The sequence below is a fragment of the Cylas formicarius genome, unplaced genomic scaffold (genome assembly GCF_029955315.1).
Source record: "Cylas formicarius isolate icCylForm1 unplaced genomic scaffold, icCylForm1.1 PGA_scaffold_10__41_contigs__length_53128322, whole genome shotgun sequence".
Classification (NCBI taxonomy): Eukaryota; Metazoa; Arthropoda; class Insecta; order Coleoptera; family Brentidae; genus Cylas; species Cylas formicarius.
The window spans coordinates 49,349,325-49,374,610 of NW_026844214.1; the positions used below are offsets into that span (position 1 = coordinate 49,349,325).

A 25,286-nucleotide genomic window follows, 5' to 3' on the forward strand; every position below is an offset into this window, starting at 1 on the left:
TAAAAAAATGATGTTTGACAGACTCAGAAAATATCACGATTTCGAATCCAAGTTTGCGAACACCCTGTATAGAACCAGCAGATTAAAAAAAAATTTTTTTGCTGAAAAAATTTTATTTCATGCACTTTATAATGGCCATTACAATAATGAAATGTTTTAATTATCTTACAACATTCTAATCCGCGTTTTACATACCTATAAAAATAAATATTTTCCCACGATGAATGTTGCCTTATAGAGAGTTTTTTACTAGTCGCAGATTTTTTTTTGGGAGCGGATCTTATGACGAAACTTCAACACTAATATTGTATTTTTTCGTGATTATTTCCAGGTGCCTTCATTCAACGGTTCGAGTCATCTCCGCTATCGGGGCCTGGCCGAATCGGCTTTAACCTGGTTAGATTTAGAGATAACGTTCAAACCGACAACTCCGGACGGTCTGGTGATCTACAACGGCCACAGGATGGACGGTACCGGCGACTTTATGGGTCTCTATTTGAACGACGGCTTCGTGGAGTTCGCCTACGACTTGGGCACGGGCGCCGCAGTCATTCGAAGCAACGATAGAGTGGAGCTCAGCGAATGGCACGAGGTAAGCATCCACGACATACCAAAGCCGTTTTTCTTTTACTTGACGTTTCTTACTCGCGCCGTATTGAAAAAGAAACAGTTTGTTAATTTTATTATTTTTAATCACAACCATTGCTGGAGTTCCGCGCGAATAAAACGGAGTTTTCCCTGAAACTAACATTCTATTAGTATTAGTAAGTCAGGTTCCCAGAATAATGGCATTTTGTGGCACCCGAACGATGCCTTTTGGGCAGCCTAAACTGAGTTTCTCCAGTTCTCAGTTTTCGTTTGTTTTTCGTCCAGCCCGTTTGCCGATATTACAAAAGGATGGACTGTTACAATTTCAAACTGGTATGGTGCTGCCAATAAAGTTCGAATAACGATGATTATCGCCAACATCCGATAAGGCATGAGAAGAAAATAATGTCTTTTAGTTCGTGGGCTACGTCGATGTATTTTGAGATTTTGTTATTTCTAATGTCCTTTAAATTGTTATCTTCCGGCACAGTGATGTCTTATGATCATTATTATTACCATTACATAAAATCCACATGATATTCTGTTTAGTTCAGACGTAGAAACCCACTTTACTAAAGTCCCTATTCCTGACACTCTCAACATTATTTCAGATATATTAAAATCCGAGATTCTAGACCAAACCTCTTATCTCTTATCATCGAAAAATGCTTGTCAGGAACATATTTTTCAAATGTATGAACACATGTTGGGAACAGCCATCGGTTCCCCATTATCACCAGTCATCGCCGATATGTTTATGGCAGCCTTTGAAAAGAAAGTCCTCGACATCCTCCATCTAAAACCAAAATTATGGAAACATACGTTGTAACATTGAATTAGAAACTAATAATAATTTCCCATTCTTAGATATTCTTATCAATACAAAATCAAACCTAACATTGGGTCATTTTGTTTTCAGAAAACCTACACATACAGACCGATATCTCAATGCATTGTCACATCACCATCCGACACAACACTGAACCCAGAATTAAAACATCTTACATCTGCTCTTAATAATTCCCAGATTTGAAATATTAAGTGTTCCATCACAATATACACGTCACCACATGCTTCCTACATGCTTCTACACCTGCTACTGTTATCCTTCCTTACATTCAAACCGTCACTGACCACATATCAAAAGTTCGAGAATGTATTGAAATCCATAAGCAACCAAATAATCTTAACCGCGACTCAGGTCACCAATATTCGAATCAGTCATCCAACACAATATACGAGGTGTGTTCAAAAAATAAAGTGAATTTTAGGTTTTATCAAAAAGTATTTATTTATTTATCAAAATTAACGTTGTCCCTTTCAAGGTAATCCCACCACATATAATGCACTCGTGTCACGTTTTTTCCAATCCTCGCAGCACTTCTCGTAAGCACTTTCTGGTATATCTTTGAGTTCTTCCAGCGATTTTTTCTTTATCTCTTCAATCGTTCCAAACCTCCTTTCTTTCATGGGTTTCTAGAGTTTTGGGAACAGGAAAAAGTCGCAGGGGACCGTATCCCGCGAATATGGTGGCTGAGGTATGATGTGGTTTGTTTTTGGCCCAAAAGTTAGACACAAGCAACGATGAGCTAGTAGGTGCGTTATCGTGATGCAATTCAACACGTTTTCTTCGTATTGGTCGATCACCCACTATGTTCAAAATTAAGCAGTTTCATGCCGACATCTTCAGCCACTTCTCTAATAGTGATTCGACGATTTTTCAACAACACCATTTGTTTTACTTCTTCAACACTTTCATCAGTCATTGATATGCTGGGGCGTCCAGAGCGAGGTTCTTGATCGGCGATTTCTCGGCCATCTTGCACCACTTATCAAAGTAGATTCACCATATGCCGTCTATATTCCATTTTTTACAAGAAATTTTATGCAATTTTTTTGTTCCATTTGTTGATCCAGTTTCAGTTTAGCTCGGAAGAAGCCAACCGGAATATTGGCGAGCACGTTTGATTTATACACAACCGACCTCGGAGGAATCTAGAAAAATTGTAAATGGTAAATACAAAGTGGTTCAATCGAAACTCTTTGCACTTAAACGCACCTTAAGCAAATTATATCCAGTTCCATAACCTCCGACGAAGAAACGATATAAAAGTTACCGGAGAAGGACTTCTCAGGGCGGATAGCACAAAGTTCCATGGATTGCAGTGGACCAAAATCTGAATTGGAAAAGCCACTATGATACTCCTCGTGTTTTCTTATACGAAATTCAAGGCAAATATTATCAACACGGCAACTTATGAATACATATCATCTTTGCTTTCTTGCTTCTGGGGGTGTTCCACAGCAACAGAAAATGCGTTCAAAACGCAGAAAAGGGTACTCACTGTATTTGTTGACTTTGATCGGCATTCTTATTCCAGAACTTCATATCCATAATTTTAAAAACAAAATGGTGAAACTAGGTCCTAGGGTACCGGTAGGCACCGCCATTGGTACATTAATGATCAGCGTCGAAAAAAAAACTTTCTTTTCTGTTCTCCGTTATCCGTTCTCCGTTTCTCTGTAGCCCTGGCATTAATTCACTATATCTTTTGCAACATGGCCATCAATCCTTTTAAGCCGTGCACGAGCTACACAAACCAGTAAAAAATGAGTCTGATCAAACCAGGGCGTCCATTTTTTTTTTAGATTTTCGACTGTTTTTTGGACATTGCTATGAAACACGATAAGTGTCCGAAATTTGAAGCCATCCACTTGAAATTTTGACAGATATATAGGGCGTAGCTCCGTAACGAAGGCTATTGAAACTGGGGAAGCGGGGCTTGTGAAGTATTTTTAAAAATTTAAAAACGACGCTCAAGATCCGGACCAAAAACCTTTATTTTTGATGATTTTTTTTTAAATGTACAGGGTGCGTCGGTAATTTGCAAAAAACTGAAAATTGTAATGATAATTGACCATAACAAGAAGGCTGTGATTTTGTTGCCAGTTTTTTTTTACATAGCTATGTAGCCCGTACGGACAGCTAAAACTTTTGTGTTTAAACTTTTCACATAATATACAATTCAAAAATATATATGAAACTGAAAATTGACCTTTTCCAAAGTAAATTATTAGCCTTAAATCAAAATTCGTAAAAAATTTGGCTAACTGGTCGAAACAGTTTTTCGTCTATCACGTACGGCCCTCGAGATATTTGAAAATATTCAAGTGAAAATCGCAATTTCCCGAACTCAATCTAGACGCGATGACGTCATTTACTCTGACAGCGTCTAGCCCGTACGGACAGCTAAAACTTTTGTATTTAAAGTTTTCAGATATTGTATAGGGTGTTCGGGATATTCTGTGCTACATTAAAACATCTTTCCGAAAAGAATTATATTCTCGAAAACAATTTACTCTATTGGAAAAATTTATGTACCGTAAAATGTGGAAGATCCAGGACCATACTTTACCTCTGGCAGGTTGTCAATTATATAAGATCCTGAAAATGGCCGATTTCGTGGCTAAATTATTAACGATAAAAGAAAAACAATAAAACATTTGATAATTTGATCTAAACAGTATTGTAAATTGTGTCGAAAGATCGTTACAGATTTCGTCTATAATACAGGGTGTGCGAGGTATTTGAAAAAATATCACTGGAAATCGCCATTAGTTTCTCAAATGTTGGTATTTACCAAAGTGTGCCGTGACTTTGAAATTCGACGGGATGTGAAAGACACTTTGTATAGGGTGCATGCAAAATTAAATTACATCGATTTTACGAAAGCTGCTTCGCACTCCGCCCTACGAACTTGTGCCGCCCAGTGACGATTTTTCGAAAGTAATCTTGTTACTTTCGAAAATCGATGAAATCGAATTTTTCGAGAGTATCTGCGCTCGTATAAAAATTTTATATCTCGGTAACGGTAGGTCGGTCCTATGGGATCGCCTAAATGATCACCGTCGAAAAAAAAATGTTTGTCTGCCCGTTCTCCTTTCTCCGTTCTCCGTTCTCGTCTTTTGGTTTTTCCTGAATAACTTTCGAACCATTAGAGCTACAAAATTAAAATTTGACTCCTTTTTAACCCTCCACGAGGCACATAAGCTTATAAGAAATGGCACTGCTGATCCGACGCCGGTATCCACCTTTTTTTCACGATTTTCGACTTTTTGGACCTTGCTATGAAACACGATAAGTGCCCTAAATTTTAAGCAATCGACTTCATATTTGGCACATATATGCCCCGTGACCGAACCTACTGAAAATAGGGGGGCTGGGGGGTGGGGTAGTATTTTAGAAAAATAAAAAATCGCGACTGCAAGGCTCTACAAAAAACATCATTTTTCAAAAACTGTTTAAGAGACCAAAAAAAGTCTTGAAGCAGAAGAAGCAGAGGATACGGCTTTATAAATTTTTATTCTTGACACTTTTTCAAAAATATACAGGATGTGCCGAAAATTCAAAAAAAATGAAAAATGGGTCTCCCTATTATGGAAAATTGGTTATAACTGATAGACTATGATATAGATCTCACTTTTTTTTATATTGCGATATAGCCCGCATAAACAGCATTTAAAGTTTTCACCTATTGTACAGGGTGTTCCCGATATTCCGTGCTAAATGAGAAATATACTGTGTCCTCAAATTTGCAGATATCAACTTCAAATTTAGCAGAGAAGTAAAAGTCCGTGTCCACATTTAAACGGTAGAAAATGGGCGCAATCAAATTTTACCAACTATTTTTTTTTTGGTAATGCTAGCTGAGTTAGCAATCAACCGTCACTTCCAATGGAATCAAAAAATCCGAGGTATTTCAGGGAATTAAGGACGATCGATCTTTAAATAATTGAAGAATCCTTTTGTAATGGTAATCGAGAAAATACGAAATAAGGAGCTTCGGAGCTAAAAGATTTATAGTTAAAAGAACGAGCCTCGTTCCCGCGGGACTCTGGCAATTTATTGCCGCTTTTCAACGCGGTCGTCCATAAGTTTCAATGAAAGTTCCTAAATAATAGTGGAATAAGAGAAGTTTAAGGCCATTTTATTAAGGAACGCAAAGGGTTTAACAATTTCGAGTCGTTTCAGGGTTTATTGTTTCCATTCGCGGTTTGCCGATAAGTTTTTAATTTTGTTTTTGTTTTATTAGTTTTGTTCGAAAGCAATTCTTTTGTGTTAAACACAAAAACAGAAGATTTAGGGTAAGTATTCCACCTATGAGGACATTTAAGGAAATCTCAACTTCTTTCCCTAAGTAACCGATTAGTTGCAAAAAAAAAAAAATTGGGACAGCCACGTTTATCCAATTTAAAGGATTTCAAAAAGTGTTTGACTTATTTATCAGGAAGACAGAGGCCCCAAATTTAAAAAAATGTTTTTTTTCCACTTTACGCTCAAAAGTCATTCTTCATAAAAAGTTCTATTTTATAAAACAAAGCAAAATAGGCGTTTTTAATGAGGCAAGATATGGGTAACAATGGGTCTTATCGATAAGTTATCGATAATTTATCCCTATTTAGAAAAAATAATATCAGATTCCGATTCTTGATCCTCCTTATGCGAAATTTTACTTTATGAGAAATTACCTTCAAATCCCATTTTGAGCCGAAAAATCGGCTCAAAATTCAATGGTCAATTTCTCATGTTTTATATCTCAGTTATTTATAATTTATGTACTTTGGTCATTCCTCTATTGAAAATTCCTTATTATAGCTGCCAATTTAAAAAAATAATAATTACGACTAAAAACGGATAGATATCTTCAATAAAAATTTCAAGCTAAAAACGTAAAGTAAAAACGTAAATTTTTTAGATAATTCGCCAAAAGTTTCGATCGAGGACGAAATTCCTCGATCCGATTAAAATTTGACATGACGGTAGGGGGTCAAGGGGGTACTCCCTAAAAATGCTCGGTTGTTTAATTGGAAATTGCTTAGCCCTCCGGTGGGCAAAATATAAACAGGTATTATAGATAAATTGTCGATAATTTATAGCTTTTGGTTGGTACCGTGACATAGCTTTTTTAAGATTTATATGTTGTGACAATTTATACGTTTTGACAATTTAAACTTAAAAAAAGGCTACATCTTTCAATGGAAACAATGTGTTTGGGAGTAAAGAGCGGTTGTCTGGTGGACAAGAACGCCCGCTGCAGCGCTGGAAGTTCTACTGAATATTCCATCCCCCATCAGTGGAATATATAGGGCTTCATAGAGAGATAAAGACAAATGAAGACATTAGGCAACTTTTCTTCATTTGTAAAAGTGTTAATGGTACCATGTCAAGTGTAAAGTGAATTGCAAAATATGCAAAATAAATAAGAACTAAAAGTTCAGATTTTCACGAAATTATATATATTCCCCCGACAATTGTTTCGACAACACCGTGTCTTTATCAAATGTAATATTGAGAAACTACCTGCTAGTATATAAACCGAAAAATGACAATAAAACCTTAATTAATATTGTTGTGACAATTTAAGTTTAATAATGGAGAGGTATTTAAATCTAATTGATCGTTAAACAACACAATTGAATGTCTCATTTTGTTAATTTCCCTGGCTTCAAATAAATTTAATTTTCTACTTTTTGTGGCTGTATGTAAAACATCAAAATTGTCGTCAAAAATGTGTTTTTCTGTGTTTAAGTGTGTAGCATAATTAGAATCTAGGCTATTGTTTTTAAACGCTCTTTAATGTTCGTTAATGCGTTTTTTGAAAGATCTACCTGTTTGTCCAATATAAATTTTTATATAAGATCCGCATTTCAACCTGTAGACGCCTGATTTTTGAGATTTTGGACATTTCATTTTATTGTTTTTTAAAAAAAAATCTATTGTGTTGTTAGTTCTGAAAGCTATTTTTAAACCACATTTTGACAAATGACAAACTTTTTCAATGGGTTCCCCTATGTATTTAATTGTTTTAAATTGTCCGTGTTCTGTATTAGGTTTCGGATAAATAGCGGTTACTGTTGTCTGGATTTGTTCTTTTTTTTGCGTTTTCGTAATAGTTAAGTCTAAAAAATTAACAGGGTTATCAGATTCAATCTCGATAGTGAATTTTATACGATTATGTAATGAGTAAATGTAATTTAAAAAAAATTCAATTGTCTGTCCGTTCCAACAAAGCAAGCAAAGACATCATCCACGTATTTATACCAGCATAGAAAACTTTTACTTAAAGGATGTTTTTGCATGATATTTTCCAAATTATCCATAAAAATCTGGGCTAACAAAGAACTAAAATAACATAATATTTTCACGTGCAGATATAGGGAGGACCACAGAAAAACACGTTTTTGACGACAATTTTGATATTTTACGTACAGCCAGAGGAAAGCAGAAAATTAAATTTATTGGACGCCATGGAGATTGTATTGCTTAACGATCAATTAGATTTAAATACCTTCCCATTATTACACTTAAATTCTTACAACATTAATTAAGGTTTTATTGTCATTTTTCCGTATAAATAGTAGCAGGTAGTTTGTAAATATTACATTTGATAAAGACACAGTGTTGTCTAAACAATTTTCATGTGAATATATATATAATTTCTTAAAAATCTGAACTTTCAGTTATTATTTATTTTGTTAAATGGATTTTCATTAAGTAAAAGCCACCTCAGTTCAATTTTTGCAAAATATGCCACTATATAACCAGCATATCATGTTTATCGTTCCACCACCCAACAATTGTAAAAGAGTCTGCTCCTGAAAACATATCCCCAATCATAACAATAACACACATATACAGTATTATTGGTTAACTTTGTACTATAACCGTGTACTCATTATGGCGGATATAGTATAGTCATTTTTTATTCGATCTGAACCGAACAAAATATCTAATCGGAATGACGGTGGGGTCTAGATTCACCAATTAGATTTTACGATGTCATTTCAATAACACCCTGTATAACTACTATATCACATACTTTCAAAATCGTTTCTGTCTTTCCGTAAAAAAGAAAATTGTTGAGAAAATTCACGACTCATGAAAATTTTCGATTCGACTAAAATATGGTATAACGGTAGGGATCGGGAGGGTACTCTCAAAAAATAGTCGATTATTTAATTGTAAATGTCTTAACCCTTCAGGGGTCCAAATATACGTAAAAACGATTAGCGATAAATTGTCGACAATTTATAGCTTTTGGTTCGTATCGTGCATTTGTAAGATTTATATCATTGTATATAGTTGTAACAATTTTTTTTTAATTTAAACTTCAAAAGAACGAGAGTTGTTCCATTCCAACACATGATTCCTTACAGGCTACATTTTTCTAAGGAAGCAAAGTGTTTGTCGCATTTGACCAAAAGCTTACTTCTAAGAGCAACAATTGTACCAAAAAGGTGGTTTAAATCCTAAAATTACACTTTGACTTTGCTTAACAGCAGTAAGACAGATAATTTGGAGTAAGGAGCGGTGGTGAACAAGAACGTAAACTGCAGCACTAGAGGTCTTACTGAACATTGCACCAATATAGATCTATGTGCCGGACGAAACAAAATTCGTCGAATATAGGTCAATCACCTAGTGGACAACTAGTGAAATCTATAGAGCTATATAGGGAGAAAAAGACAGACGAAGACACTAGGCTACTTTTGCTGCCATTAAATAAACCATCACTGTTCATTTGTTGAAGTGTTGGTGGTGCCACATGAAGTGTAAAGTGAGTTGCAAAATGTGCCACTATGGAACCAGCATATCTTGTGTATCGTTTCACCTACTAACCATAATATATTTTTGGTCCTGTTGTGCCGGATATAGAAATTTTTTATCTGACCTGGACTGAAAAAAATATTGATTCGGGATAAGGGCGAGGTCTAGATTCGCCAGTTAAATTATACGATATCATTTCAACAAAACTCTGTATAACTATTAAATCAGAGACTCACAAAAGCGTTTTTCCTGTTCCCAGGTGAGATTGTCACGCACAGGTCGTCTAGCTATTCTGACGGTCGACAACCAACTGCCGGTGGAAGTGGTAGCCCCGGGGGCCTTCACTCAGCTGTCCCTCCCGCAAAACCTCTATTTGGGCGGTGTGCCCAATTTTGGAGTGGTGTCACCCCAAGTGAGGGTACGATCGGCGTTCGTAGGATGCATCCAAAAGGTATACAAAAAGTTATCGGTTATTTCGGAAATTTCTTAGGCCAGTCGATAATTTGTCAATATTTTCAAAAAATAATATAGAATTCGGATTCTCAGCTTTCGAAAATCTCCATATGGAAAATTTTATTCGATTTTGGTTGGTTTGGTCAACTTTCGATGTTCTATTTTATATGACCGGAACCATTTTTGTGAAGGTTAAAAATTTAAAAATAAATACGACTACATGGGAAGGGGTGGGCTGAACTTTTAAGTATTTGCAGTTAGATGCTAGTGACCTCTATTGTCAATAAAAATTCCAACTTTTCCCGAGCAAGGTGGATATTAAAAAATATATAAAAATGTAAATTTTTGAGAAAATTCGCCACCACATTCATGAAAATTTTCTATCGAGGTCGATATTTTTCGATCTGACTGAAGTTTGCCATGAAAAGAGATAAACCATAGCGAGTATTATCAATAAGTTTTACCCGATTTTGACGAATTAACTCGAAATCCAATTTCGGGCCGTTAAACCTGCTTAGAATTAGAGAACCAATTTATTCATAGTCTTGAAAGGTTGAAATTTATATCTTATATACTTTGGTCCTTCCTCTATTGAACGGTTTTTTGCGAAAATTTGCGACCAAAACCCATGAACATTTTCCATCGAGGTCGATCCATCCGACTGAAATTCGGTATGAAGATAGGGGGGTCACGGGGATACTCTTAAAAAATGGTCGTTTATTTAATTGGAAATTTCTTAGCCCCTCCAGGGACCAACATATAAGTAAAAAACGATTGTCAATAATTTGATATATAAAAGTTTTTTAAATTTAAATCGAAAAAAAACAGGTGTTCCATTTACTAACAGGCCAGGCCTTACAGGCTACATTTTTCCAAGCAAGCTAAGTATTTTGGAATCGCATTTGGCCGAAAGCTTCACAAGAGTGCACCATCATCCCTATACCAGATTTTATCATAAGAAAAAAAATTAAAAAGTGCGGTTAAATTTTCTAGGTTCAAATTAACGGGAGAACCGTGGCAATACTAGCCGAGGCACTGGGTGGAGCGAATGTCGATAACTGTCCTCACCCATGCGTAGCTCGACCATGTGGAGAAGACGGAGAATGCGTACCAGAAATGGATTATTTCACTTGCAGGTAAGTTTACATATACAATGAATAAAAATAAGTACGTGCAACGAATTTAGAATCAATAACACATGTTACGAATACAAAGAACAATATAAATACACATTTGCAAATACCAACGGTCAAAGGTAAACAATCCTTTATCAATCGCAAATATTAGAGATCAAAACGCTAAATTCAGCCGATATTAGCAGCGACCACAGATTATTTAAAGCACAAAATAATACGGAGGCGGCTGTCGAAACACGTAAAATTATTGTAGAATCGCTATCGAATGCATCGATATTTTGGTCTTGAATCGGAATTTTGAAATTTGCAATTTTCGCTTGCAAACCTGTAATGTATTTTTAACATTTGTTTAAGCTGTACAAAAAACCACTTCGCACTGTTGCAAATTTGATATTTTTGTTTTTTTTTCTTACCCTGTATAAAAAAACAATGGTCAATATTTGCTTTTTAGTCTATTTACTTGTATACTCCATCCGTGGACGTAAATCCAAAAGGATTTAAGTTGTGGTGTCCATTCTGGCGGGTGCTCTTATTAAGAATTTAAGAATCTCAATGTTTACAATTGGTAACCAATTACTCATGGTGATTCTATTTACAAATATTCTGGATTCCTCCTGCGTCAAATTTGCTGACTTTTCTCTGATCTTTCTGTTGGCGGTCAGAATCTGCTTTTTCCCCTCTTATTGCACCGAAATCCACCTTAGATATGTACCTAAAATCCCTCCCTCTTTCTGGGACGAATAATTGGTTTTCGCGCTTGATTTACAGCAACTAAAACCCATTCTTTTATGCCAGAAAAGGGGGTTTTAGGTAAATATTTGCTTTTCTAAGGTAGATTTCGGTACAACATGACTCAGAATAAGAGTTTTACGTCGATATCTAATGGTTTATAAAGGTTTGCGTTACTCTAGTGCCCGAAGACCCCAATTTTGGCTAGTATTTGAAAGATATTGACATGAATATGTAACTTTTTGGATCAAAAAATGATAGTTTAAGCTGATATTTGCAGTTGTGATCCGGTTTTAGGTACGATATGTGTCGGAGAAGCCGATTTTGACTGGAATCTGTTTAAAATGAGAAAGAAAAACCTACTATCAATCCAAGAAAGTGAATTTTTAAGTAGTTATGAAAATGTGGCGAAAACCAATTATTTGTCCAAAAGGAGGGGTTTTCAGCACAAATCTGCATTTCTAAGGTAGATTTAGGTACAATAAAAGGCGAAAAAGCAGATTCTGACTAAGATCTTGTCGAAATCGGCAACTATTTGACTCAGATTTGACTAGTATTTGAAACATATTGACAACAAAAGGTAACTGTTTGGATCAAAAAATTGCAGTTTTGATGCGGTTTTAGGTTCGGTATGTGGCGGAGGAGCCGATTATGACTGGAATCTGAAAAATGGAAGAAAAACCTACTATCAATCTACTATGACCACCATAGATTTCTTTTATCTGCTTTTAGAATTACGAAGTCACAATTAGATTTTAGAGAGAGCAATGCTTTTATGGTGTGGAACATTAGATTTAGAAGGTTTTGATTTTTTAAGGATTTTTGGGGCTTCAAATCGAATATCGTTAGGTGTTTGAGATAGCAATTTGTTTTGGGTAGATTCGATATTTGAAATGATTGCCTCTTTGGGATAATACGTGGGACAACGACGAAGTTAATCAAGAACTGATTTTTCCATGTCAGAAAGTTGGTGTTATGGTACTTTTACCACAGTGTTTGGTAGTTGAGAAGAATTTGATTCTTTCACCAGTGTTGGCCACCATAGATTTCCTTTATCTGCTTTTAGAATTACGAGGTCAGAATTCGATTTTACAGATTTTAGAGCAATACGTTTATGCTTTGGAACATTATATTTAGAAGATTTTGATTGTTCAAATCGAATTTCAGAAAGTTGGTGCGATGATACATCTACCACAGTGTTAGGTAGTTGAGAATAATTTGAGAGTTTCACTAGTGTTGACGCTAGTTTTTCAAGTTTTTTGAATGGGGTTCTGGGTAGAACATAAACGAGGATTTTCAGCAAAGTTATGGGAACGTTACGTCGATGATACTTTCGTTACTTAGCCTCATGGTCGAGAATCGTTACGTTTTACTATTGAGGAGGAATCCCGTAGTTTTGTAAATAGTATTACAGTAGTCTGTGGAAGTTTCTTTGAAAAAAAAATGCACAAAATCGTTTATGGAACGAATGTTCAAATGCGATATTTTTGGTCGAAACGATTAAGAATACCAACCCTCCAGAACGAGTAAAATATATTTCCCAGATGTAAACCGGGTTACCGTGACCATCTTTGTTCGCGAGGGCCTCCGTCCTTTCACGGCGTCGACAGTTATTACCACTTGGGCGATTCGACGACCGTGGAAGCCATCTCGTCGGACCCGCTGGACGTGAACGTCCGTTTCAAAGTGTCCTACTCGTCCGGCCTGTTGTTGTGGGCCTCGACGGGTTCCGGATTCGTGTCGTTGGGACTGGAAGACGGGGCGCTCGCTCTGAAATTTAGCTCCAGGGATAACGAGGAACAGATCTGCGTCGTCCATAATTCGACCACAGTCCACGACGGTTTGTGGCATCGTATTAAAGCCGTCAGGTAATTAATTGTCCAAACGAGATGTTTATTAAAAAATTGTTTATACAAAAAATTGTAATATCGAATGGTAAGGTTAGTTCTGTGTTTTTTGTATTCGGGGATACATCAGAAGTTGGATAAATTCCTAATGGTCTAGTGACAATGATGATGCGAACCATTAGTGCATCGAGATGAGACATTCTGGTGGTCAAACTAGAATAGTTAAGCTTTGAAACAAGAAGTGGCTCCCGATTTGACGACAGAACAATTGTCAAAGCTTCTGGTTGACGATTTAGACGATAACCATGGTCGGACAAATTATGTAAAATGAAAATTGTACGCTAAAAGCACAAAAAAGACGTAAATTTTCACAATACATAATTTGAGTTCGAATCATCCTTACAAAATCAAAATTTGTAACATTTTGTTCTCTTATGCACATACTGCTTAACATGCCACTTCCTACCAAAAGTTTCCGGTAGCTTTTAAGATTGGTTGATAAATAAGATTATAATCAAAATAACTCTGAACTCTATTTGCCCCATATTAAACACCGATCTCAAAGTTTTTAAAACAATAAAACACATAGCAGAACCTAACAATAACAATAACAATAGAACAATAAAATTTAAAAATCCGGAGTCGAAAGGTTTAAATGTGAATCATGTCCTAAAATTCGTATGAAACAAACAGGTAAATGCATTAAAATTCAAAAATTCATTTTTTTTTTTGTTTTACATATCGCAACAAAAATCCGTATACCAAACTTAATGACCATTTGGATTTCAATGGATCCCCATTGCTGAACCTACAATCAAAAGCCCTAAAACAACTCTAAGTAAAAATTCGTTACCACGCGTTGATATTTATAAACGAAGCATCGTAATATTCCGGATTTTTCAATTTCAAAAAAAGCTAAACATCATTTGTTCTATGTCAACTTGTTCAACTTTATTCTTTATTTGACATTGTAATGGCTGTGTACCTTATGCTGTGACCTAGTTGTCAAATTATTGATTTGTGCTCAATTTAACGTTGTAATTGTTGTGTACTCTTACAAAAATCATTGACGTAGAAAGAAGATTTGTAAATAGCAAAGCAATAGCAATAGCATAGCTTGTTTGACAACAATTTAGGCCAACCTAATAGTTTTAATCTTGTTTTTACTTCTTTTGGAGCTGTTGGTGGTATTGATCCGGAGTTTGTGTCTGCAAATTATATTAATAAACAATTTAGTCCTGATTCATTCAGGTTTGCTAAAGTTTACGCTGAGGAAGTTAATAATACTTTGATTAGTAGTAAAACTAACACTCATGGCTCAGACAATATTGATATAAAAATTATTCTTTTGACTACTTCGTATTTAGTCCACCGTGTCACTTTCCTTGTTAGGAAGTTTCTGCTGACCGGGGTCTTTCCCGAAAGCAAGCTGAAGGTATACCAATTTCAAAGAAAGAGTGTCCAAGTGTCATTAACGATTTTAGACCAATCAGTTTGTTGAAAAAATTGCGGCTTAACAACTTCGTCAGTTCCTATGCGATAACAAAATCCTCCCACACACTCGATCTGGTTTTCGACTTCTTCACAGCACTACGTCTGCCTTGCTCCATATTACTGATAATTTATTGAGAGCAGCGGATTCTAAATTAAACTCTCATACTCTTGGATACACCTTGGATCATTTCCTTCTCCTACCTAACCTGACATTCTTCGGGATAAAAGGTACTGGCTCTTTCATTTTTTAAACATTTTCTTGGTCAGATGCCATTGCTTTGGAGAGGGGTGTTCCCAGGGAAGTATTATGGGAGCTATTTTGTTCTCAGTTTATACAGCTCACTTCTCTACTTTTGTAAATCTCACCAATACGCCGATGATACTCAGCGATATTTATCTTTTGTTGCTAGTGAAGCTTTAAATGCTGCCACTAAAATAAATTTAGATCTAAAAATTATTTCGGCGGTGTCCGAGGCTCATAACCTCTTATTGAATACTAACAAAACGCAGATGTTATTATTTGGAAATAAAAGAGAAAATATCGTAAGAAACGGCGGGTGTATAAATTTAGGATAATGATTTCTAACCATTTTGGCTCGGTGTTACAAAAATCCTTCTATGAGTTGAGCATTGTATGTATTGTATATAAAGAAGTCAAACTTAAACTCTGTGATATGTTCGTTTTATTCCATGTCGCTTATTGCAGTATCATCCATCTATTGGCCAGCTATACCTAATCGAGATAAATAGAGACTCCAATGACTTCAGAGTACTTGTATTCGTTTTAGTTACAATCTCAGAAAGTACACTTTTGTTTTTCTACTAAACTCCAATACGACCCCATCGTACTTGTTTGATAAACTTTGCAGAGAAAATGATATTCATAATCGAGATACCCGTCGTTGTTTGAGATATTGCGTTAGTAGACACACTTCGGTAACTTTCCAGAGATCTTTTAGCTTTTAGCTTTTAGCTTACGCAGTACAAATTTTTAATGAAATACCTTTCGCTATAACGTCCCTCCTCACAACAAATTCCTTCAAAAAAGCGTTAATATTGTTCATTAGGCCCCCCAGTATCTAGCAAAATCGTATGAGTTTATGATGTTTCTTGTATTTACGATGTATATACCGGTGTGAATTTTGTTGACAATTATGGTGCTATTGTTCTGGTGGTTACATGGAAGAGCGCAATTTGCGAATATCGACACTCTTATATTATTACTTATTATTATAATTATTATTATTGAACGTGTGCGTTATGTCCTTCCCGTTATAACCTATTTTAATAACTGCGTACTATATCTAGTTAATTCAGTGATTTTTAGGAAGTTTTAATTGGTGAAAGCTATGTGAACAGCCTTCAGTAGTTGAAAGGTATTCAATATTGTGTTTGTGAGTCACGGGAGTCAACTTTTTTCCTGTTTTGAGTCGCGCTCTCTGCACGTGCACTGCCCCAAGCTGGGCCACAGAGAGACTACACGGTGCGTTGCCGAGTGAGTTTACTGTTTACCGTTTATTATTTGAAACATCTATCGAAATGCAGATTGCACAAAATAATAATCCATGCAAGAGGTGCGACAATGTAGCTGGATCTGGTTTAGTCCGTGTGAAATGTCATACAGTGTCGCACAAATCTTGCGTCAAAAAACTGAAACATGTTAGAAATCTCGGTGGTGACAAAACTGACTGTTGCTCCGATATTAAAATAAACGAAAATATCCGTACAAATACAAACGAGGATAAAGACACCTCGGCCGACTTTGGTCCGGTCGATCTGGATCTTGAGATTTCATACTTGAAGGAGCTGCTAAAGCAGAAAGATCTAATCAACTGCTACCACTGCTTTGAAGGATCAGATTGCTCTCCTCAAGCGAAGTGATAGACATACAGTCGACAAAAACAGGCCTTCAAATCCTACATTTGCAGAAGCAGCTGGCGTAAACAACAGCCTATCTGCGAACGACAATCAGTCAGTTAGGCCGAAAAATAAAGGTCCCGAATTTGTCACCAAAAGCGATGTCGCGATAGCTGTCCATAGCGCTTTAACTGAAACAATTGAGTAGAACTACATCGTCTAAAAAAAGACCTCTGGTAGGAAGTCTGAATGATACGAGCAAATGCAAACTACAGGCTGGCGAGAGGCCTGTTAGCTTTCATTTCACGAAACTACACCCGGAGACAACGACAGAAGATATCCAAGTCTACCTCACTCCAATAGTTAACAACGCTCGTGTGGACAAAGTAAATTCAAAATATCCGGAATATTATGCATCCTTCAAGGTGACTGTATCTGATTATTACCCCGCAAAAATTTTGGATCCATCCATCTGGCCGTCGGGGATCCTGATTAATAATTTTTTCTCCCGTCTCGCGTGGGTACACCCCAACAAGTAGCCGGGACTATGATCGTGGGGCTCTCCGAATATTTACCCAGAACGTGCAGCGGTGAGGCAAAATCGATATGTTGTCTCTGTTCCTTATGGATAATCACTTCGATGTGGTATGTATGTCTGAGCATCATGTAAATAGTGAAGACGTTCTAAAAAGTATAAATCTTGAAAATTTCATCCTGCAGAGTTACTACTGTAGGAAAAGCACCACCAAAGGTGGATGTGCAATATATGTAAAAAATAATATTAAGTGTGAAGCATTAGATCTTGATAAATATTGTGTAGATTTGCATGCCGAATTCTACGGTATTGTGTTCCTTACGATCGATACAGTGGTTATAAGTGTTTATCGTTCTGGTTCACAGAGTGTTTTTAATACCTTATACAACATACACCCTTTCGGGCAAACACGAATTTTAGATCAACATATGTTTTATTATCTACCTATATATATTTAAGTTTTCTGTTAAATTTTAGATTCCATCGATTTTACACTTTATAATTTATGTATTGTACTTTTATAGTGTAGGTCTATTGTATATTTTGTCATTTTGCTTTCACGCATGGTATTTATACGATATATTTATCCACAACCACAAGTTGTCAGCGTAAATTTGTCTTTTTTCTTTTGTACTACTGACACGCCATTTGTTATAAAGACTTTTTATGTAAAAAATGGCTAAAAATAAATCTATCTATCTATCTATTATTATTATTATTATTATTATTATTATTATTATTATTATTATTATTATTATTATTATTATTATTATTACTACTATTATTATTATTATTATAACATAATTTAAATTTATGGAATTTTATTTGGAATTAAAATTAATATATAGGGTTTGTTTTTAGAGCTGATAAATCAGTAGTTTTATCCATCTGTTTAAACGTTTTTCCAGGGACGGCTCCACGGGCTTGTTAATCGTTGACAATGGGCCGGCGATTACGAGACAGTCGATCAAAATTCGGTCGAGTCGGCGGCCGTTCCCGCAGCCGGAGGCGGACGGACTCTACTTGGGAGGTATGCCACGGAAATTACTTAACGTCGCCACGGATTACAAAAGCGGCATAAAGGGGTGCGTGGCGGATTTGGTGATCAACGCGGATTACCACCTGCAAGTCATCAACCAAAAGGGCGTACGTCACAACGTAGGCGAGTGCGAACTTTGAGGGGCTCGAAGACAAGTGAGGTTAGGTCGCGGAGCTTTCGCTCTCGAAACACCAATTCCGCCATAGTTGATGACGTAAAACTAGAAAGTCAATATTAGCGCAAATTTTTCATGGTGAATCGAAAAATCTGGTTCCGTGGTTCGACGGCGCATCGAAAATACAAAATGGCGCGCGGCGCGGTCACTTTCGCGGCACGATCGAACATATTTGAGAATTTTCTAAAAAGTGAAAAAAAACTTATCAAATTATCAATAGCAGGCTATACACGTAATGTTTTGTCCGATGAGGCTAAATCGCACGCACATCGTGATTTCTTTATTGCTTGTAATTCCTTGTAATTCTTCTGGAATTCTTTGGAATTCTTCCTCTGCGGTTTACCCCTAAAGCGGCCGTTTAAATTAAATGTCAATTTTTTCCTCTAGATAAGTTTTTCTTCTATCTTCTTGTAGTGCCATATTCATCGTTGGCTATCATGACGATCATATCATTTATCGATTTTTACACTTCGAATATCGAAGAAAGAAACTAATCGAATCATCAAACTATCAATAACAAGTTATAAGCTTATTGGTTTTGACGGATGAACCGGAAGTTCGTAAATTTAATTATTAGTTTTTTCTCTGAATATGATCTTCTCGCAGTATAATGACCGTTATCAATCGTTGGCTCTTTTCTTCACAATGGTATCTGCTACCATTATTAAATATATTGCCATAGTTCGAATATCGAATTTGAGATTTTTTGAAAAAATTTAACATAATACGATGTGATCTCGAATTTTCAAAAAACTTATCGAATCATCAAAGTATCAAGAAGTTAGGGGAGTTAACTGTCAGTTTTTATCTGGATATGATATTCTTCGTCTTGCAGTACCATGACCATTATCGATTGTTGCCTCTCATATTCACCATGATATTTCCTATCATTATTTTATCGATTGCTGTGGTCGAATTCACGAATTTTCAAAGAAAGAACTTGTAGAATCATCCAATTACTAAAAGTCACATGTAAAGTTTTATCTATGAGTTTTGACGGATAAACTAGATGGGAGTAGACTTAACTGTCAGATTTTTCCCTGGATGTAATCTTTTTCTATCTTCTTGCAGTACTCATACTATAGGTGGAGAAACCGGAAAACGGAATTTCAGAATTTTGGAAAAAGTCCGATGTAATCCGATGTGCTCTCGTGTTTTCAAAAAAAAAATTGTTGCGTAAGGCTTTATCTATGGCTTTTGACGGATAAACTAGAAGGGAATAGATTTAACTGGCAGCTTTTTCTCTAGATATGGTCTTTTTCTATATTCTTACAGACATTTACAATCATTATTTTATCGATTGCTACACTTCGAATATCGATTTTGAGAATTTGATAACTTATCGAATCATCCAACTATCGATAGCAGGATATACACATGGGTTTTAACGGATAAACCAGAAGTTAGTGGACTTGACTATCAGTTTTTTATCTGGATATGATCTTCTATCTTCTTGCAACATCATGACCATTGTCCATCGTGGGCTCTCGTGTTCGCAATGATATATCATATATATCATTATTTTATCGATTGTTACACTTCGAATATCTAATTTGAGAATTTTTCGAAATGTCCAACGTAATCCTACATGATCTAGAATGTTCATAAAGGAACTCATCGATTCATCATATTATCAATAGCAGATTTTAGTGGGTTTTGACAGATAAACCGAAGCTTTTAACTGCCAGTTTGTTCTCTGCATATAATCTTCTTCTATCTTCTTGCGGTATCATGACCATCATATCAAAACTAATCAAATGATCAATAGATGCCTGTACATGTAAAGTTTTTATCTATGTGTTTTGAGGGATGAACCGGAAGTTAGTGGACTTAACAGTTTTTTTCTCTGAATTGCTTTTCTTTCTTTATGTAGTGCCGATGACCGTTATTGATCGTTGACTCTTATGTCAGCAATGATATTTACTAACATTGTTTTATCGATTACTGCACTTGGAATATTGAATTTCAAAATATTATTTATTGGTTAATGACATTGGAGCCCGCGTTAGGCTTTTGACATAGATCGAATTGGGCGAGCTTTTTTTAAGATCCGCCATTTGATCATAAACCCAAACACCCAGACGTTCATATCGCGTACAGCAGCCGTTGCTAATGGATTTAGTCATCTGAATTTTTTTTGCATTTCATTTCAGGGCATATAACCTGTTTTACTTGTGCCCTAGTATTAGTCCTAGCCTAACCTTGCTTTCTCTTGTAAATTACTTAGTTTAGCATAAGTATCTTGTAGTTACCCTTTTTTATTTAGTGTGTATAACAATGAATACTTTCGCGATTTTGCCTAGGCAAGGACATACCCAAGAATTTATCCAGTCCGATCCGACGGGTTTAACGTTACTTGTAAGTCCTGCTAACAGAAGAGAAGTTTTCTCCGATATATCTCGCGCGCCTTTACCAGGTGACCATTTCGTATAATTCTAGTCGATTTTTCGTATTACTGTATTGTGTAGGAATAACGTTGATGTGTTGATTTTAGTCTTACACTCTGTACGTGCCTTATTTTTTATTTCCTTTTCGTTTATTTACGAACTCATTGAAAATATTTCTAGCAACAATACGTTAAGTATGATAGAGTGCCGTCAACGATCGGCTTAGATGCTACCCATAAGCCTTACGTGTGCTGTTATTAAAACACCGAGGTTGGCTATAAATATTACCGGAACCCGTATTAATGACGAATATATGTTTAGTCGAAAGTGTCCGACCGTTCCCCACTCTTTTGTCGTATTGGACCCATAAATTCGATACTTTTTACAGGCTTTGTGTTGTTCTCGTTCGTAGAGTGTCGGCTCATTTTTTTTTTCAATTTCAAAGGCTAAACATAGATATACATCTAAACTCTCGGTTCAGCAAATTTTTGGATTTTCGAATTGCGACGCAAGTCATTTACATTTACGGAATTCCTCCGAAATGCCTCCCATTTTGGATAATTTTGGTTACACTAAAGATGCCGTAAGCAACATTTTCATAACCGTCTTGGGAATTTGTTTGTTACTTTTTTGGACCCCGCTTCGTATCTGCGTTGTCCTTAAATTTCAAGAATGATATTATAAGGATTTTTTTTGTCCAATGCAGTGGTGTAGATAACTTTGATACATATTTACTACACTTATGCAGTTTTAATTATTACAATAATAAACAATTGAAAGTTGCGCATTATTAATGAAGAATTGGAGACCATGCGATGAAAAATGAGTAAGCAAGATTGTAATAACAACCAAAATTATTTTAAAAAACACAAAATTTTTTGAAGGGATGTTCAAAATGGCGACCATTTCCTGTAATGCATAATTGGTATAACTTTGTATATCGTTATATTAAAAAGAACCATTAATCACACTCGCAGATTTCGAAAGGCCTCTTGAAGTTTCTTGTCAATTCGAATTCCATTGGCCTCAACCCATTTTTTATCTCGTTTTGCATTGTTTTAGATTTTATTTTTTATTTGAAAAAAAAAGGAGTCTAAAGTTTCCAACCAAATTATATCATTGCATGACGAAAGAGCTCTTTCCCAGTCTTCATCGGCCCGGTGTTCTACAGCAAAACTTGAGCTTGCTTTACGATTCTCAGGGGTTCAACTTGGTCTTTGCACTGGGTTCCCTGGTGTCAGATCAGATTCAGCTGGGCATCGACCAACAGTATCAGTAGAAGCTCTGAGTCCATCTGATTTCTGTGGCTGATCGCACGGGAAACGGATCAATTCCATACACCCAATCTCTAGCCAATTCTTCGAAAGCTCTATATCCCTTCCAGTAAAATAACTGCCTGGGTACATTCTTCGGTGGTCAAATTTCTAGATTAGCATTCCATAATAAACACTTTACTACACCTAACCTCACAAATGTAAATTTTCAGTGCAAATTATAAATTTTAGCAATAAAACGTACAAAAATCGAGGTATATAATTTATCTGAATTACCATTAAATTATGCACTTAAAACAGTAAAAAGATACAAATTTCATATTCTATAAATACAAGGAATATGTTCCACAACAAAAATTATCTGCAAGCTAAGCATGCATAAGGACAATGCAAATACAAGGAGGAATCCAAAAAGCTAAAATTAAACAAAACTAAATAAAAATTGCGAAAAAGTACTCAAGATGGGACACTCTAAATTATGGGTAGCGAACTCCCCCCCCCCCTCCAGCATAAAGGCGTTTTGTATTTTCTTTGCCACGTCGCTATCGAGAATCAAAAAGTGGCGCCTTAAAATTGAAGCTTTCCGGCTTCTAAACGGGGTTCTAGATTTTTTAATGGAAAATGACAGATTTTCACCTAATTAGACGTTTGTGTACTAATTGTGTGATCACGATGAGATTAACATAAGGCTGACTTAAATATTCCCTGATTTGTTCTAAATATACGGTGTACAGTCCAGACTAAGGGTTCAAAGTGTGCTCTTTTGCCTCCGTAGCACAAAAATTTAGACAAAAAGCGATCAATTACATTATAAAAGTTTTCTAAAGCTGAATTTATATCACATACCCTGAGTTATTATTGGTTGGACAAAGATAAAGTATTGCTAGTTACGCATATTGTGTCGACAAGTTTAATAATTATTCCAGCCCTTGAGCCGCCACCATATTGACTTTTTTTGAATTCCATTCGATTACAAGTGGCAGTATTTTTTGAAAATTTGCCGTATTCACTCGCTGTCTTTTTTGTTTTCGTTAAAACAATTAAGAACGTAACAAAAAAAGACATCCAAAAGTAGCAAAAATAATATAACTACTCCAGATCCAGGGCACACGTTGAATTGATATTTTCGTTACACCGTATGTTTGGAAGCGCCTTTTTTCTCTGCCGTTCTCGCAAACTTAAACGCCCGAAAGGTATTTTTCATTTATAGCGGAGTTAAGTTTACGGGACCGGGAAAACTTCCTTAGTTCCTTAGATGAATATATTTAATAACTGTCTACTCGGAGACTTATGAAAATGAAACTTTGAGCAGGTTATATGGATTTGTGTTAGGAATTGTAGATAGCGAACGCAACAGGGGCGCTTTTTGTGTTATTTTTTCGATTACCTTCGTAGGTTTGCGGGGAAAATCTACAGGTTATGAGAGACATGTTTCGCTAATCAAACGGAAGGATGTAAGCAATAAGCGATACCGGTGTTTAAAATAGGCACTTAAAGCCAACGTATTAGGATAGGGTAGGAATTATAAAAAGATCCGCTTTAATTTTCTCTGATTTATGTGAACTTGTCGTCGACATCCATATTCAGGGGGGAGATTCGCCCTCAACATTTAACCAACTAACTAACTAACTTCTCGTATAGTACAGAAAAACATTTTCTTCACTACTAAAAACTAATTAACCGTTAGGTTATTTTTTTAGGTAATTCAGACAGGTAGATAACCTTCCAGAATAGTGTTGAAGTGTAGAATGTTTTTCTTTGTCTTTGTCATTTTTAAATTAAGAGAGGCAGGTTAAGTGGCACCTCTTTTTAGAAATTTTGGATTTCGTCGATTAAATTTTGAGATATCGTTTCCTAAATAAAAAACGATTTTTCCCACAAATTTTGAACCGTCTTAAAATTTTTGTACTACGACAAAGAGAGTTATCAAAACAAATTATATTTTATATTTTACAGAAGCAATTAAGCAATTATCAAACAATTTAAATTAAACCCTCTTCTACCTGATAGAGAAGACTTTGCTCAAAGGTTCTCTCTTTTTAAAAGCGCAGTTTTCCGGTTGTTGCCAAATCGTTGCAAAATAAAACAAAATTCAATTTAACTGAACACTCTTCTATTCTCTACTATTCATTCAGCCGGCTCTCGCAGAGATCTCGGTTTAGTTAGTTGGAATATATCATTTTAAAAAATAAAGTTTGGGTACCTACTAGTGATATCCATTCACATCTACTACTCACAACACCAAACTTAAAAATGGCAAAGATACAGAAAAACAATTGTTAAAGACAATTACAAATAAAAACTTTACTTTAAGCAGGGTTTGATTAATATAATAATGATTTTTAATAGTTACAGCGATTTTTGAGGTTATATTCTTTTTCTTGTTTCTATGGCATTGTTACATTTTGCATCATAGTGGAAAAAAAGAAGAAAATATCCTCTTGCGTTGACGTCATGCTTTAAGTGCCTATTGTCGCACGCAGCGGCAAAAACTTACCCTTAATAAAACGTTTAACGTGTCAAAATAAATCTAGACAAGCAATGGTAAACAGCATATCTTTCGAGGCATGTCTGAAAGTTTTTTTGCACGCCATCATATCCCATATCATGTTGTAGTTGTAGGTATACACTTTATAAGCAATCACGAACCTCATTTGCCTTGATAGTTCTGTAGATGTTCCCCATCCGCTTATCTCCGTATGCCCCAACGTGTAAACGACTTGTCCGTTATTTCATTTTCAAGGTCATATTTTCAAAAGCTAACCAAATTAATTTAAATTTCTTTGGACTAATATAAATGTATATGAGGGGACCATAATCTTAGTTTCAACGCGCGGTATGTGGAGGTAAGTGAGAAAACTTTCGCGTGAAATTGACTTGTCTCTCCTAAATTCTTTCCGTAACAGCGGTGATAAAAGAATTCCAATCAGTCCACTGTAAAATTCACAACTGTTATATACAAATTACGTAATAATGTATATGAACCCATAATTTGTACAGGTAGTCTAACTTGTGTGTTAATAAATCGCTTTTGACTTAATATCGTGTTTTATTTCGGACCTCAAAGCTTACGTTTTTTTTTTCAATGTAACCACTTTTTAAATTTAGTCAAATTGGTAATTCTCACCACAATTCAATTCAAAGATCCCTGCTAACTTATTGAT

At 35.7% G+C, this 25,286-nt stretch overlaps 1 protein-coding gene across 1 annotated transcript in view; it reads left to right on the forward strand.

Moving 5' to 3' along the window:
- The window catches only part of LOC132699522 (pikachurin), a 171,360-nt gene extending 146,215 nt beyond the window's left edge, over window positions 1-25,145 (forward strand). The window contains exons 9-13 of the mRNA XM_060666294.1: window positions 332-592; window positions 9,456-9,647; window positions 10,643-10,785; window positions 13,059-13,382; window positions 18,156-25,145. Coding sequence (XP_060522277.1) covers window positions 332-592; window positions 9,456-9,647; window positions 10,643-10,785; window positions 13,059-13,382; window positions 18,156-18,426 — 1,191 coding nt within the window. The 3' untranslated portion in view covers window positions 18,427-25,145. The remainder of the gene's footprint in view (window positions 1-331; window positions 593-9,455; window positions 9,648-10,642; window positions 10,786-13,058; window positions 13,383-18,155) is intronic.
- The last annotated feature ends 141 nt before the right edge of the window (window positions 25,146-25,286 follow it).